This window comes from Rhinopithecus bieti, unplaced genomic scaffold (genome assembly GCF_001698545.2).
Source record: "Rhinopithecus bieti isolate Rb0 unplaced genomic scaffold, ASM169854v2 scaffold_57691, whole genome shotgun sequence".
Lineage (NCBI taxonomy): Eukaryota > Metazoa > Chordata > Mammalia > Primates > Cercopithecidae > Rhinopithecus > Rhinopithecus bieti.
Genome location: NW_016824383.1, coordinates 3,543,857 through 3,561,739, shown reverse-complemented (window position 1 = coordinate 3,561,739; position 17,883 = coordinate 3,543,857). Strand labels below are relative to the sequence as shown.

The 17,883-nt window shown below is 45.5% G+C and overlaps 1 protein-coding gene across 2 annotated transcripts in view; it reads right to left on the bottom strand.

Annotated features, from left to right (window-relative positions):
• Positions 1–1,353: 1,353 nt before the first annotated feature.
• Positions 1,354–17,883, bottom strand: part of GNG4 (G protein subunit gamma 4) — a 102,309-nt gene continuing 85,779 nt past the window's right edge. For both annotated transcript variants that reach the window (XM_017862302.1, XM_017862304.1), the window contains one exon: positions 1,354–5,915. In XM_017862302.1, coding sequence (XP_017717791.1) covers positions 5,787–5,915 — 129 coding nt within the window. In that variant the 3' untranslated portion in view covers positions 1,354–5,786. The remainder of the gene's footprint in view (positions 5,916–17,883) is intronic.

Genomic DNA, 17,883 nt, shown 5'->3' with positions numbered 1-17,883 from the left:
GAGAAAGCAAGTTTATTAAGAAAGTAAAGGAATAAGAGAATGGCTACTCCATAGACAGATCAGCCCTGCGGGCTGCTGGTTGCCCATTTTTATGGTTGTTTCTTGATGATATGCCAAATAAGGGGTGGATTATTCATGCCTCCTCTTTTTAGACCATATAGGGTAACTTCCTGATGTTGCCATGGCATTTATAAACTGTCATGGCGCTGATGGGAGTGTAGCAAGGAGGACAACCAGAGAGGTCACTCTCGCGGCCGTCTTGGTTTTGCTAGGCTTTAGCCAGCTTCTTTACTGCAACCTGTTCTATCAGTAAGGTCTTTATGACCTGTATTTTGTGCTGACCTCCTATCTCATCCTGTGACACAGAATGCCTTAACCATCTGGGAATGCAGCCCAGTAGGTTTCAGCCTCATTTTACCCAGCCCCTACTCAAGATGGAGTTGCTTTGGTTCACACGCCTCTGACATCAGATCAGTGTTGCTTGTTATTACTCTTGTTATTTTCGTCTCCGATCTGAAGAGTCACCAAAACTAACTTCCTTCCGCCCTTTGGTTTGCTCGCTCCCCTGGCTCCCAGCAGCAGGGGGGCTGCTGACAATGGGCAGAGTTGTGGTTGAGTTCCATGGGGGCTGGAGCTGAGGATCAGAGGCAAGCCCTTCTGACTCATGTCATGGGGTCCCAGCGTGAAGCTGCTCTGCGATTGCCCTGCAACTCAACACGCCAGAGCTGCCACAGGGAGATGGCAGAGGCTGCTTGGTAGCTGAGAACAAGAGAGATGCCCTAGGAGATACTCAGAAACAATCCGAGGTTCAGAAGCAGGGCCAGAGCCCCCAGGGATGTGAGCAGAGTGGCCATCAGTGTTCCAGCCCCAGTGTATTAACACCTATGGGCTGGGTAACCTGGGCATCTGAGCTTGCATTCAGAGGTGTCATAGACGAGCCCCCTGGGGCCTGTGCTGCGGCTCCCTCCCCAACGGTGGTGTCTGATGACAGGGTTTTGCAGCAGGCCACCTCCTCCATCCATTCCTGATGGTCAGAAGGCAGGAGAGCCTGAGAGGACAACATCTCCATCATCACATGGGAACTCCCAGTGGGATTCCTCACTGTCTTCCCGAAAGACACAAATTCCACAGAGTTTGAGCATCTTGTTCACAGGGCCCCACCTGCGTGGTGCTGATGGCCTATTCTCCATCCAGATAGCTGAGGATCATAGTTTGTACTTTAAAATGACATCAAACATGCTCTTAAAATGCCCCACTAGCGATGTTAGTTATCATTAATGTAATGTTAATGGTATCTAAAGAGGAGTAAAAGTTTGAGCAAAGTGCCAAAAAAAAAAAAAGTAGGATTCTTGATTGCAAGTCACAAAGCCCAACTTTTTATTAAAGCATAACATATACACAGAAAAGTGCCCAAATCAAAAGTGTACAGCTCCAAGAGTGTTCACAAACAGAATGCACCCAAGTAACCGGCAACCAGATCAAGAAACAGAACATCCCAGAAGCACCCACCACCTCATGTCCCTCTTCTGGTTACTATCTTCTTAGGACTGATCTCTACTTGCAACCACAAGGATGAGTTTTGGGTTTTATACTGTATATAAATGGAATCCTATGGTGCATTTTTGCCTTATCTTGTTCACCACAAGGTTGGTGAATACACTCCAAGCTGGGGGTGGAGTTGCAACTCATTCCCATTGCAGTCTGGGATTCCATCGTGTGAATATACCCTAATGTGCTTATCCAACCAACATGGGCATTTGGGTGCTTTCCCGTTTGGGGTTATTATGGAGAGAGTTTTTGTGAAGATTTAGGGCATTTCTCTGGATGAACACAGGTACACACTTCTGTTGGGTATACACCTAGGGGTGGAATTGTTAGGTCATATACATTTACATCCAACTCAGGCTATTTCATTAAAGAATAAGGAGTGTACTGGAAGGAGTTTGCTGGCTCAAAGAATTGACAGAAAACTAGAAGGGAGAGCTGTAGTAAGATAGGTGGAGGCGGAGACAGCTCAGCAAGTCCAATGAGTGGAGCAGAAATGACATTCCCAGGACCCTGCCATCCCTGGACATTGCTACCAGTGGACACACCATCCCTTCAGCCTGCCAGCGCTAGACACCTGCCTTACTGGATGACTACCAACCCCGGACTACGGTGACTTCCTTGAAATGAGTCTCAGCATCCCTTCATTTCTGTGTCACATTCTCCAGGCTCATAGCCCCAAGCAAGGGTCCAGGTAGTCCACCCCAGGTCAATGACCACTTCCCGACTGGTATGGGGCTGGAAGCAGGGTGTGCCTGAGGGACAGGGAATACCTCCTTTCTTCAGCTTCCACGGTGGGTACTACCCACCACTAAGTTTATATCTAAGGCATGATGTCCCTGCTACAGGAAGGGAGGGGAGATGCTGTACAGTTAAGCTGAAAACACAAAAATGACAACTGTTCTCACAGCTGCACTCCATAATGCAAGCAGGCTTTATTCCATTCATCTTCCACTGACAGAGTGGGGGAGGTCAGTGACATATCTGTGGATCTCATAGCTCATGTGCAGAAATCTGCATCTAAGAAGAGGGAGCTAGGCCAGGTGCTGTGGCTCACGCCTGTAATCCCAGCACTTCGGGAGGCCAAGGTGGGTGGACCACTTGAGGTCAGGGGTTTGAGACGAGCGTGGCCAACATGGTGAAACTCTGTCTCTACTAAAAATACAAAAATCAGCCAGGTGTGGTGGTGGGTGCCTGTAATCCCAGCTCCTTGGGAGGCTGAGACACGAGAATCGCTTGATCCCAGGAGGTGGAGGTTGCAGTGAGCCGAGATTGCGCCACTGCACTTCAGCCTGGACGACAGAGCAAGACTGTCTCAAAAACAAACAAAAAAAGAAGTGGAAGCTGGGTTCACGACCACTCTAGGAAGGGTGACCCATCTCAAAATGACATAGGTCTGGAAGAGGTGCAATAAAAGTACAGAAAAGCATCTCATAGCGGGAGGTAAGGAAGAGAGAAGGAAAAGGAAAAGGAGAGAGAACAAAAGGGAGTCTGAATCTGGAAGGACGGGACATGTAAAAGCAACGCGGAGGAAGTTTGGTGGAAGAGGAAAGCAGCATTTTTTTGACCTGACAAAGCAGCATTTTTTTTTATGCTCTCTGTGCTGTCCCACTTTCTCAGCTTCTCTGATGTGCTTTTGTGACTTGTGCTTTGCTTCATCGGGTTAATGATGTTGGCGTGAACCACAGAATAAAGAGATCCTGGTCATAAACTGCACTATCAAAGGATCTGAGGTCTTAGCGTCACATCCAGCATACAATTCTGTTCTAGTTTGAGCATCTTAACAACACTGATATTATCAGTGAGCTGATAATGAAACTCAGAATGGGTTTCATTATCATTCCTTGCTACAAAAGAAGCAAGGAATAAAAATGTCCTAAATCCATTTACGAGGGCAGCAAGTCATTAATTGATCTGAAAATTATATGTGCCTCTTTGCAGGCAACTTTATTCATCCAACAGAACCATGGTCTCTTTGAAGTCATCCATTCTTCCCTATATTATACCATGGCATTTAGTACATTTATTTGTTTTAAATGATAATCAGAGCTTTCATCTATGTAGCATCTCTGTTTCCTCTAGACAGAAAGGCAGGATAATTACCATTAAACCCAATCTGCAGGTTAGAACATTTCAGGCACACAATGACCTGCTCTGTATCACACAGCAAGTCTCGGTCAGAACTAGGGAGACAGGCAGTTTCCAAATAAACAGAATAGAACAAACTTAGACAAAGAGCTCTGCTCCCACAGCGTATTCTCCTCTTTCATCGGGGTCCTATGAGTTTGGTTTAGGTAGGGCCTTCAGGTTGATCTTAGACAATCCAAGAGCTAATTCATCAATGTCTAGCGTTTCCTTGGGGCATCCATGAATCACCTTCCTTAAACTGCCAGAATTCGGCTTCCTCCTGGTGAACGTGGGAAGTGAAGTGTGCCGTGGGTTGGTGCAACAAAGGTGTTTGCTTCACGGTGTGCAGTTAAGATAGTCTGCGGGTCTCCCTACCTGCAAACAGGTAGACCTGGAAGGTAGCACAGTTCAGGGGGCTAAGGGAACTCTGGGGCCGGGCTGCCTGCCCTCAAACCCCAGTTTTTCTGCTTACCATGTGTAACCTTGGGCAAACTACATAAACTTTTTGTGCCTCAGTTTCCCCTCACTCTAAAACAGACATATGGCCGGGTGCACTGACTCACACCTATAATCCCAGCACTTTGGGAGGCTGAGGTGGGCAGATCACTTGAGGCCAGGAGTTGGAGACCAGCCTGGCCAACATGGTGAAAGCCCGTCTCTACTAAAAATACAAAAATGAGCCAGGTGTGCTGGCCTGCGCTTGTCAACTCAGCTACTAGGGAGGCTGAGACATGAGGATCATTTGAACTTGGGAGTGGAGGTTGCGGTGAGCTGAGATTGTGCCATTGCATTCCAGCCTGGGCAACAGAGCAAGGCTCTGTCTCAAAAAGATGAAAAAATAAAACAAAACAGACATGCACTTATGGTATTTATTGTTGGAAGATTAAGTACCTTAATGCACACCAATGCTCAGATGACTAGGGGGCACACAGGGGGCTGCTGTCACCATGACTCACTCCTGCAGAGGAGGGACTGCCCTAGTAAAACCTCAGCGGGCCCAGAGCTGTGTCCAGAACAGGTCCTTATATTACTGCAGCCCACAATGGAACTACTGAGTAGGAGCCAAAAGAGGAGGGAGCAGGAAGAGGTGGCATTTGGAGAGGGGAGACCGCACACACAGGTCTGCTACAGCATATCAACGGCATGGGGTACTTTTACAGTCAAGTTGACTTTGGTGTCTGCCCACCATCTATCTTTGTAGGGCCACTGAAACAAGGGACATCCACCATGGCCCCGGGAGGATACGTTAAGAAAACCATTCCACGGCTGGGCGGGGTGGCTCACGCCTGTAATCCCAGCGCTTTGGGAGGCTGAGGCGGGTGGATCACAAGGTCAGGCATTTGAGACCAGCCTGACCAACATGGTGAAACCCTGTCTCTATTAAAAATACAAAAAATTAGCTGGGCATGGTGGTGCGTGCCTGTAATCCCAGCTACTCAGGAGGCTGAGGCAGGAGAATCGCTTGAACCCGGGAGGTGGAGGTCGCAGTGAGCTGAGGTCGCACCACTGCACTCCAGCCTGGGCAACGGAGCGAGACTCTGTCTCAAAACAACCACCACCACCACCACCACAACAACAACAACAACAAAGAAAACCATTCCAATCCTGTGGGTTGTCTTTTCACTAGGATGATGGAAATGCAGGAACTAGAGAACCTCTGCAGCTGCTTTCTCCAGGAAAGGAGATGAAAACATTATGTTTCAGTTGGCCAAAATGCTCTAATTTGATACTGAATATTGCAAATAAGAGATATTTAGGCATAGTTTTTTTTTAAAATAAGTTGTCCCCTGAAATGTATTAATATGATATAAACTTGGAAACTGATGTTTAAAAATTTTAAACTCTTAAGTCCAGACTTATTTTACATGGCACATTTGTTATTTGGCTATAAAATTTTGATTTTCTTTGCCAATAATGAAAATAACATGAAAATGGAAAGAAAAAAATGAAATTGAATGCCACGAAGAAAACAGATGAAAACATAAGACAAGCCCCGGCCACCATTGGCTGGGCAGGGATGGGTGTTGGTCTCACTCTCTAAGGCTTAGAGCATGCATGGTCTCTACAGGGGACTTTGAAGGTCAGAAAAGGAGGCGTTTTCATCACACGTGAAGTTAGAGAATGGTACAAAAGAACTTCTTCTCGCGAAAGGGGTTTTCTGACGCAGGCACTGGAATGATGAGAGGATCTTCCCGCACGTGAGCTTCACAGTAGGCCAGGAGGTCCGCAGCTGCCTGGGAGACCTGTGAGGGCACAGAGCACAGGCATTTGGTTAAAGGCCCCTTCACAGAGTGGGTCCAGGGAAGAGGTGTCCACGTAGAGTGGGGATAAGCCCTAGGATAGGCTTTATAGTGCACACAGCCTATGACAAGGTCATGCCCAGGCTGGAGGGAGGGTTCGTGCAAACCCAGGAGACTGGTTCGAAGTGTGCCTCCAAGAAAGGGAGGCCGCCCTTGCAAGGCAGGTCAGCATGGAGACAGGAATAAGGGATGGCAGGAGGCCCAGACAGCCTTGCTACACTCTTGAGTAGGTGAGGAGTGGAGGCTCCAGGACAGTAGTCTCACAATGACTTTGCTAAACCATTTCTGGAAGAATAAAGCAGAAGGCAGCCCCTGGCCATGCCAGTGTGATCATATTTATTATCATTATCAGTGGTTTTATTGCAATCCACTCTTGAGACCAACACAGAGAGACACTTCATCCTCCTCAACAGAACTCGTATTTAGCTATGTTTTAGAAGCATACATGTTTTATTTTTATTTATTTTAAAATTTTATTTATTTAGTTTTTGAGGCAGAGTCTCACTCTGTTGCCCAGGCTAGAGTGCGGTGGCACAATCCCCACTCACTGCAACCTCCATCTCCCGAGTTCAAGTGATTCTCCTGCCTCAGCCTCCCAAGTAGCTGAGATTACAGGCACCCACCATGCCCAGCTAATTTTTGTATTTTTTGTAGAGATGGGGTTTCACTATGTTGGCCAGGCTAGTCTCAAACTCCTGACCTCAGGTGATCTGCCCACCTTGGCCTCCCAAAGTGCTGGGATTACAGGCGTGAGCCACTGTGCCCGGCCAGCACACATGCTTCAACTTGGAGTGGCCACTCCCCTGAGGCGAGAGGTGCTCCTGACCAGAAAGTTCTTTCCTCTGCATTTCTTTCCAGGCTTATCTGAAGCCTGCTGGCGCATGGCAGTTGTACATCAAACTGTCCCCAAGCTCAAGCCCAGAGGAAGAGCAGGTTACGAGAGGGCGGGGCGCGGACAAGCATTTGCTAACAGGGAGAGGCAGTTACGAGCTTATTTTGTTCATGGTCTGTGTCATGTGCTTGGCAAATAAATGGCCTGTGCATTAACTCATCCTGCCAATTAGGCTGTTCTGCCTGCGAGTGTTTATTAGAGGATTACAGGCAGAGGTAAGTACATAGCAGTCAAATGAAATCCTTTTAGTACATTCAATGTCTAAATCTTCCCTAGAATGATAAAAATGTTCCACAGATGAAGAAAAAAATGTTTTGAAAACTCCAGCTACACAGGCCATACACATTCCCTTCTGGGTTTTAAAAATTGGCTCATCTTTCAACATTTTACAGAGATTCTTCTGATTTTCAGCCCAGACCTAACTGCTTTAGCAATGGCTAGGAATAATTTCAGCAGAGATATACAATGAATCAACTAAAGACATCACTCAAATAAATCAACTTGAAATTTAGCAGATGAGTCAATCTAAATCCTTACAAAGCCTACATTTGTTAAGAATGTGGCATGGAGAAATGAGTTCCTGTAAACATCAGGCTTCTAGTTCTACCCCCGCCCCTAAGCCAGCTGTGTGACCTTGGGTAAGTAGCTCAACCTTTCTGAGCTTCACTTCCTTCATTTGTAAAATTCAGGAGCATTGGAGAGCTCTAAGGTCCCAATTTACTCTAAAATGTCTATGATTCTACCTTTAATAGCATGGTCAGTATTTAAGATCCAAAAAATGTGTATGTTGAGTTTAATGGGAGTGTTTGAAGTTTGCAGTGGTTTACAGGAAGCCCATATAGGAATTTCCCAGATGTATGAGGCCCAGGGGAAAACTGAATCTGTGGGGAGTCTGTGAAGCCATCACAAGGAGCTAGAGCACAGGCTTAGGGAAACAGACTCTGAGGCCCACAGGGTTGTGATGGACACACAAGAGAATGGAATCACATGGTGAGTGCTGCAAACTCAGAGCCGTTGGGCTTGGGAGATTGAGCCCTCCCTTGCTGCCACCTTCTAAGGAAAGCTGAGTGCCCTCCCCAGCTGCTGGAGTCATGACCTCCTTAGTTTCCACTCCTGGCTTCTCACCATGCCCAGAGATGCAGAAGCTGCTGAGGTCCGGGGTCTCCCTCATGGCCACCATGTTAGGACAGCCACTAAATTCATCCAGTGGCCCCTCTGGCAACCCCTGGGCAGTGGTCTTCACTGCTGCCTGGGCAGCACATACAAGGCTGCAGTGTTGGAACAACCACATTGCTCCTCTAGGAGCCACTGTCCTCTTGGGTTTGCTAGGTCTGGACCCCTGACTCCAGTGAGCTCTTCTGGGAGCTCCGTTTAAGAATGGCTTGGCTGGACACAGTGGCTCACCTGTAATCCCAGCACTTTGGGAGGCCAAGGCAGGTGGATCGCCTGAGGTCAGGAGTTCAAGATCAGCCTGGCCAACGTGGTGCAACCCCGTCTCTACTAAAAATACAAAAAATTAACTGGGCGTGGTGGCGGGCACCTGTAATCCCAGCTACTCAGGAGGTTGAGGCAGGAGAATCGCTTGAATCCGGGAGTTGGAAGTTGCAATGAGCTGAGATTGCACCACTGCACTCCTGTCTGGGCAATAAGAATGAAACTCCATCTCAAAAAAAGAAAAAAATAAATAATGTCTCGTCTGACCATCATGCCTTCTCCAGTTTTCTAGTTTTCACTTTTCCCATCTACTTCATTTTTTGGGGGCATGCTCCAGTTTCATCTGAATTCTCTATAATCCTCATTATGCCATTCAGGAAGGAAGTATTCACTATCTACCCTTTAGCTAATTCAAAGGATGCAAGGGAAAGAACAAGGGCCTCTAGAAGATCTCACTGTGATCTCAAACATGATGTAGTCACTATAATAATCCATGTGTGCTGAAATGTCACAAAAGAACACTTGCACGCCACTGTGGATCCATGATGAGAGGCCAGGAGACGGGCATCTGACAACCTGTCCAGTCCCACACAGTAGTGGACACCTTGGTGAATCTGCCCCCATTCTCCAGAGGGCAATCACTGGACTTCTGGGCCCAGAAACATGATTTCCTGGCACACTCAGAATGGATCATCTCTTGTGGCTGACCCATATTAAACAAGCTCAGGAGGCAGCTGGATAAAACCATAATACAAATAGAAGCTAACATTTACATTTACTGATCACGTCTCAGGTGCCAGCAGTGTGCTACATGCAACAGATGTACTATGCCATTTAATTCTTCTGATAAGTAAGATTCTAGCCTGGGCAACATAACAAGACTCTACCACAAAATGAAAAAAATAGCCAGGCATGATGGTGCACACCTGCAGTCCCAGCTACTCAGGAGGCTGAGGCAGGGACATCGCTTGAGTCTGGGAGTTCAAGGCAGTGAGCTGTGATCGCACCACTGCACTCCAGCCTGGGTGGCAGAGCAAGATCCTGTCTCCAAAAAAAAAAAAAAAGTACAATTCTTTATTTATAATTGACAAATAAAAATGGAATATATTTATGGTATACAACATGATGTTTTGATACATGTATACATTATAGAATGGTTAAATCAAGCTAACTGACACATCCATTACCTCATGTACTTTTCTTTGTGGTTAAAAACATGTAAAATTTACTCTTTTAGCAATTTTCTTTTGTCTTTTGAGATGGAGTCTCACTCTGTCATCCAGACTGGAGTGCAGTAAGGCTATCTCAGCTCACTGTAACCTCCGCCTCCAGGGTTCAAACAGTTTTCTTGCCTCAGCCTTCTGAGTAGCTGGGATTACAGGCTCCTGCTACCATGCCTGGCTAATTTTTTATTTTTGGTAGAGATGGGGATTTCACCATGTTGCTCAGGCTGGTCTCAAACTCCTGACCTCAGGTGATCTGCCCGCCTCCGCCTCTCTATAATCTGTGCTGGGATTACAGGCATGAGCCACTGAGTCTGGCAAGCCATTTTCAAGTATACATGATAAGTACTATTCTTAAAGCCACTTTACAGATGAGGAGACTGAGGCACAAAGGTTAAGAAGGTCACCCATCTATTAAGAGAGGAAACCAGGGCCGGGCATGGTGGCTCACGCCTGTAATCCCAGCACTTTGGGAGGCCGAAGCGGGCAGATCACAAGGTCAGGAGCTTGAGATCATCCTGGCCAACATGGTGAAACCCCATCTCTACTAAAAATACAAAAGCTGGGCGTGGTGGCCCATGCCTGTAATCCCAGCTACTCGGGAAGCTGAGGCAGGAGAATCGCTTGAACCAGGGAGTCAGAGGTTGCAGTGAGCAGAGATCACGCCATTGCACTCCAGCCTGGTGACAGAGCGAGACTCCATCGCAAAAAAAAAAAAAAAAAAAAAAAAAAAAAAGAGAGAGAGAGCGCGAAGGAGAAAGCAGCAGAATTTGAAGCTAAGCTATACTATACTACAGACGTCCCCAATCTTTTTGGCACCAGGGAGTGGTTTCATGGAAGACAGTTTTTCCACTAACTGGGGATGGGGGGATGGTTTCAGGATGATTCAAGTGCATTACATTTATTGTACACTTTATTTCTATCACTATTACATTGTAATACATGATGAAATAATGATATACAATTCACCATAATGTAGAATCAATGGGAGGCCTGAGCTTGTCTTCCTGCAACTAGATGGTCCCATTTGGAGGTGATGGGAGACAGTGACAGATAGACACAGGATTCTCATAAGGAGCTTGCAACCTAGATCCCTCACACACACAGTTCACAATTGGGTTTGTGCTCCTGTAAGAATCTAATGCCGCTGCTGATCTGACAGGAGGCAGAGCTCAAGTGGTAATGCAAGCAATGGGGAGCAACTGTAAATACAGATGAAGCTTTGCTTGCTCACCTGCTGCTCACCTGCTGCTGTGCGGCCCGGTTCCTAACAGGCCACAGACTAGTACTGGTCCATGGCTCAGGGGTTGGGGACCCCTTTTCTACTACACAGAATCTACACTTGATACGGAATCTATAATCTACACTGTATGCAGAGTCTATACTCAGCCGCCATACTACAGCAGCTGCTTTGTTAATTGACAATGAGACCCGTAATTCTCAAGTGGCCTGGAACGTTCTCACCTGCCCAGCCAGCGCACAAGAGGAGAGATCTTTGTGGAACAACTACCTGGGAGCTCACAGGACCAGAAGAAGGAGCGTCTTCCACCTAGAGTGTCTTAGGTCATTTCATTTAACTTAGAGACAGGAAGTGTCTTCAGCTGGGACTTACCCTCTGTCCCCGCACCCTGAGAAGTGCGGGATGGACACGGTCACTGTGGTCTCCAAGACACCCCTTCCTCTAGGCTGTGACCTGCCAATCCCCTTCTGTCTACACATACAATCCAGCTAGTCAGAAGTTGGCTGGTTAAACTGTCACGACGGCTTTCTTCCCCTTGATCAGTTTACCTGTCCAGGTGGTTATCAACATCCAACATGGGCCAATTCGACTCTTTCAATTCTCTGGGAGCAACGTCAAGGGGGCGCCTCACTGTGGAAGCTGCATTATCAACCAGTACATCATGTACATCATGACCAAGCATTAAAGGAGTGGGCTCAAAAAATGTTGGGGCTTTGGGGAACGGCTCAGTCAAGGAGAGGTCAGCTTGGGCCCACGTTCTACTCCATAGCAGAGTAAATTCTTCCCTTACAGCCCAGTGTCTGCAACACCCTAACAATTATGCTGTTAATGGTCTGGCCTTGCCAGGTCTAAGCAGGTCTAATCTAGGAATTTTTCTATCACCTCCCAAAGGTGATGCTGTACTTGATGCCACAATTTTTCTTGCAAGAAAACGAGTTGTTCTTAGGTTGCTTCCTTTTGTTGCTTTAAGATCACAGTTGCGTTTGCTGAGTTATAACTACACTCCTCTGGCTTGCTGAATCCTGTCCGTGTATCCATGCAACAGGAATGCACACACAATGAAGCCAGTATTAGTGCCGATCAAGAAGTGCTCAGTTTAAGCCTGAATGTATGGATCTGGGTTGGTTCCATGCAACATTAACTTCCTAGGTGCACTCAGAATTACTGAAATGTAACACTGTGAAGAATGGCCCACTTAGGCACAGCTGTGTCTAATAGAGCATAAGTCATCTTATAGCAAAATAGTCAAGGGAGTTTTCCACCTTCATCACCCCCTCTTTTCACATAGTGCCTAGAGTCCTATATAACCTGTATAACCAAAGTATCTTGGGTAACCCCTGAAGTTTATTGTTAATGTGATCTGAAAAGATAAATATAGGTAATGACCATCTTAATGAGCCTGACACATGAAAGGTGGCGTCCCAACAAATAGCTCAGTATCCAGGCATTAATTAACCTAAGTCTGCTCCTTCCGCTGAGAGGGAGAGTTTTCTTAATCAGCCCTAGATTGATGTTTATGGTTGGAGGTTTCCTTCAACACGTACCAAATAGGGGTTGCAGACACCGCCAGATCCCATTAAACGTCTGCCATCTTTGGAACATAAAGTAGACAATTTGCTTTCAAAGAGAAAATCTTATTCTGGTAGAAAATTGAAAATTCCTTTACTGTGTATGCCTTCTCATCAAGCCTGAATTCGGCTTTCCCTCAAGTTTGCTGTGATGAAATGCCTGGAGCATCTCTGTGCCTCCCCGTCTTAGTATTGAACTGTTAGAGTTACAAGACAACAGATGTTGAAAAGAATCGGTAGCTTGGGAACAACTGTGGAATTTTACCATCACATTTCAGAGTAAAAGAGGTGATTAAAGCAGCCCAAGTTAGCACATAATCCTGTTAGTTGCACTATAATTACAAGCTTCAATGATGGGAGAAAATGCCGCAATTACCATAGTCACATTCCGTGACAAGACAGATGACATAATTATTATTCTGGCTGTGACACCCACTGCATTTATCCTTTGCATCTGAAGTAGACAGACCCACACCTATTTCTAAGCAACCCTGGTCTAGTTAACAGCACTACTGGAGATCAATTAAAAGCACCTAGGTTGGCTTTGCCTGTTTCTCCTTCTACTCCAAAAAACAAAGCAGGATTACAGTTAATGGCACAGCCAGGTTGCAGCTAGCATGGTGTAACGGTATATTTTACAAGGTCAAATTTGGTGCACACACCACTAGAAGATATCATATACTGCTTATCCTCAGCGGGATCCTTGGGACATTATAGGTATATACCCCACCTCTAAATTATCAGCAAGCACTGCAGGGTGAATTCTTGTGCTTTTTTTTTTTTTTTTTTTCCTCCTAACACTGGGAAATATTTGAGACCCACACACCAGTTCCTAAGGGCAATCTCTAGATACTTTCATATTATAGCTTTCAGTGGATCCCAGTAACTACTTCGTGCTATTCCTGGTCAACGTGGGCAATTCTTACTTGTTGGTGGATGGCCTGTATGGGGAGAGGCTTCCGCCCAGTGACTGGGTCCTAGGCCACAGGCAACATCTAGTTGAGAGGGGGTTAGGTTATATCTGAAGGTGGAAACCAGAGAGGGGAGCGTGGGTGATATGTATGAATAAAATAATAATTCAACAGAGTCTGTCTCTGAATCCTTAAGTCAAATGTCCATAACAGTGGACTAGCCACTGTTAACTACTTTGAGCATAGGCTTTTTTTTCCACATCAAAAGTTGATTGCACATTGGGAGCTAAATCTAAGATGCTTGTAAGAGAGTTGTAATATTACCAAATTAACTTAAGTAAGAGTTGTTCTCACATGGCCTTCAGCACAGGAATATTAGAGTCAGAGGTTGCAGTGAGCTGAGATCACGCCATTGCACTCCAGCCTGGGCAATAGAGCAAGACTCTGTCTCAAAAAAAAAAAAAAAAAAAAAAAAAAAAAAAAAAAAAAAAGAGAAAAAAGAAAAGGAAGAGAATTTGCTGGGATTTTGACTGGGATCACATTGAATCTACAGATCAAGTTGGGAAAAATTGCTGTTTTAACTATATTGAGTCTTCCTATCCATGAACATGGACTATCTCTCCATTTTATTTAGATGTTTTATTTTTTTCCCTCAGAGTTTTGTAGTTTTCCTCATACAGATCTTGTGCATATTGAATATATCTGGTATATTTTGCTCATCTTTTACATTCAACCCGAGTCACTTTATTTTAGGTCTATGTGTAATGCGAAATATATTCTTTTTAAAGGTTAAATCTGATCATCTAAATTAGTTTTCCCACTTAACACTTATTATTAAGATAGATATACTTGGTATTGTTTCTGCTGTCTTATTTTGTTTTTTGAAACTTTTACGTTCTCTTTTGTTTTCTAGTTTATGTTCCATGGTCTTTATTTCTTGTCCTCCAGTAATTAAGAAGTGTAGGCTGGGCACAATGGCTCACACCTGTAATCCCAGCACTTTGGGAGGCCGAGGTGGGCGGATCACTTGAGGTTGGGAGTTTGAGACCAGCCTGGCCAACATAGTGAAACCCCATCTCTACTAAAATTACAAAAATTAGCCGGGCATAGTGATGCACACCTGTAGTCCCAGCTACTTGGGATTGCTTGAACCCCGGAGGCAGAGGTTGCAGTGAGCAGAGATTGCTCCATGGCACTCCAGCCTGGGCGACAGAGTGAAACTCTATCTCAAAAAAAAAAAAAGCATTTAATCTTTATAGCTTTAATATGTTTATAATGTTAATCAATTTCAGAAATGAAGTTATGTTGATTGATTCACATCTATGAAATATGAAGAAATTGGCTATACTGGACAGTTATCATGCATGTTTTCCCCTAGCAACTGAACCCCTTCACTGGTTGGAGGAGTTATCTACTTTATGAGTCCTTGTGTGGGGAAACAATTCTTTCTCTTAATAGATCTGAAAATGTCAAATACTCACCTTCCCAGAATCTCTTGCGACTTCGCACATGTGACTCTGTTTCTATCTGACACACATGTGCCAGACTTCGACTTATGATCTGAGGGGGAAGACATTACGAGCTTTTGTTCTGGTGGCAGTGGCCCTGGCTAGAAGGTTGAGTTCCTGGCTCAGAGTGACAGTGGTACAAACTGTAGCATGTAGTGCTGGGTGGTGATTGCCGCAGTTCCCACCTCAGACTGTTCTGCAGTGTGGTTTTGAGTGCTGTTCCCAGAAGATGAATCTTAAGCCCCCTTCTCTAGACTTCCCAACAATTTTATAAGCTATTCAAAATCCCTTTAATAAATTCCTTTTATAATCAACTTAGATGCTTATCAACAGTGGACTGGATAAAGAAAATGTAGTATATACACACCATGAAATACAATGCAGCTATAAAAATGAGTGGAATTGTGTCCTTAGCAGCAATATGAATACAGCTGGCGGCCATTATCCTAATTGAATTAATGCAGGCACAGAAAACCAAATACCACATGTTCTCATTTATAACTGGGAGCTAAACATTGAGTGCACATGGTCACAAAGATGGGAACGAGAGACACCAGGGCCTACTTGAGGGGTGACAGAGAGGAAGGTAAGGGCTGGAGAAACTACCTATTGGGTACTATGCTGACTACCTGGGGGATGAAATCACTTCTACACCAAACCCTACTGACATGCAATTTACCCACATAACAAACTTGCACGTGTACCCCTTGAACCTAAAATTAAAGTTGAAATTAACCAACTAACTAAATTCCTTTTATATTTACTCAGCCAAGGTAAGCTTCTGTTATTTGTAATAAAGACCATTGGACTGACAGGTGGCCATATTTACACTCTCCTCTCTTCTCCCTCCCCCATTTTAATGTAAGTATTTTCTAGGATTGTCATAGTCTACTACCGACAAATGTTTATTTTTATATCATATAGATTTCTGAGAAGAATGATAAAAATTACATTTTGTAAGAGCAGTCACCATAGCTATTATTATTTTTTTTAGACAGAGTCTCACTCTGTCACCAGGCTGGAGTGCAGTGGTGCAATCTCAGCTCACTGCAACCTCTGCCTCCCGGGTTCAAGAGATTCTTCCGCCTCAGCCCCCCGAGTAGCTGAGACCACAGGAGTGCGCCACCACGCCCAGCTTATTTTTGTATTTTTAGTAGACACCAGGTTTCGCCGTGTTGGCCAGGATGGTCTTGATCTCTTGACCCTGCCTCGGCCTCCCAAAGTGCTGGGATTATAGACATGAGCCACCGTGCCCGGCCAATTATTCTTTATTTTAAGTTTACATTGATTGAATAACCCTGCAACTTCTTTCATACTATGCCATCCCCATGTGGAAGTTACTTCGATTCGGTCAGCTGGCTGGATCCTATGTTACACACATGTATGTGCAGAGTCCAGAGAAGGCAGGAGACCATCCGGGCCATGGTGCTGGTAAGAAACCTGAAGAGAAGGTCGTCTCTGAGCAAGTCAGAGTCTAAAGAAACAGTGTGGCAGTTGGCCCGGCACAGTGGCACACCTGTAATCCCAGCACTTTGGGAGGCTGAGGTGGGCAGATCACCTGAGGTCAGGAGTTCGAAACCAGCCTGGCCAATACGGTGAAAACCCGTCTCTACTAAAAATACAAAAATTAGCCAGGCATGGTGGTGGTGGGCGCCTGTAATCCCAACTACTCAGGAGGCTGAGGCAGGAGAATCACTTGAACCTGGGAGGCGGAGGTTTCAGTGAACCGAGATCATGCCACTGCACTCCAGCCTGGGCTTGAGACAGAGTGAGACTCTGTTTCAAAAACAAACAAACAAGCAACAACAACAAAAAAACACTGTGGCAGTGACTAGAAGAACCCCAAAGGTCCTGGGAATAAAGAACAACCACAATGGGCTGGTGCAAGCTCTTCATCAGGCTCCCAAGGTGAGAGAATTGGTTGAGCTCAGGAGTTTGAGACCAGTCTGGGAAACATCACGAGACCCCCATCTCTACTAAATTTTTTTTTAATTAGCTGGACATGGTGGTATATGCCTACTTAGGTTTGCTTAGGTTTGACAGCCTCTCAGGGTGGAACTTTTGAAATACGAGGCAGTAGACTGCCCAGTCGTTCCTATGGAGTTCGATATCAGCCTCACTGGTGACCTAGTGTTCTTTTTGCTGCTGCTACTGATGTTTGTGCATTTCATGAGCTCACACAGATGGACAGAGGTCCCTTATTTGGTACCTTCAGTCAATGGAGTAAGAAAGTTGTCTGATACCCAGATCTGAAGGTATTAAGAGTAAGAATTGAGAAGACCGACTCTATCACACTGATAAAGAATTAAGCAGAATTCTAGAGAATTAAGCAGAATTCTAGGACTGAATATTGACCCAGAAACTATAACTTGGCAAAGACCATTTGGATCCCAGTGATGGATATCGGAGGCAGATCACCTTTGGGAGGTCGAGGCAGGTGGATCACTTGAGGTCAGGAGGTCAGGAGACATCAGACTGATGTCTCCATGATGAGTGAAATCGTGAGTGTTCTGTCTTTCAACAGTGCTCTAAAACAGGGGTCTCCAACTCCCTGCCAGGGACCAGTACCAGTCCATGGCCTGTTAGGAAACGGGCTACACAGCAGGAGGTGAGCGGCGAGCTAGCAAGTGAGCATTACCGCATGAGCTCCGCCTCCTGTCAGATCAGCAGAGTCCTCAGATTCCCATAGGAGCGTGAACCCTATTGTCAACTGTGCATGCCAGGAATCTAGCTTGCATGCTCCTTATGAGAATCTAATGCCTGATGATCTGTCACTGTCTCCCAATACCTGTCTTGTCTAGTTGCAGGAAAACAAGCTTAGGGCTTCCACTGATTCTACATTATGGTGAGTATGTAATAATAATAGCAATAAAGTGCACAATAAATGTAATGCTTGAATCATCCCCAAACCGTCCCCCACTGCCTGTGGAAAAACTGTCTCTGATGAAACCAGTTCCTAGTGCCAAAAAGATTGGGGACCGCTGCTCTAAAAGATAGGAGAGACTGTGGAAAATGGCTGTGCTATCTAATGAGAACGGGGATGCTACCAGTGCTGAAGATTTGGGCGTGAGTGCTGCCTTGACAATGCTATGAAGGATGCCTAAAGCCCAACCTCATACAGATTCAGAGGGAATG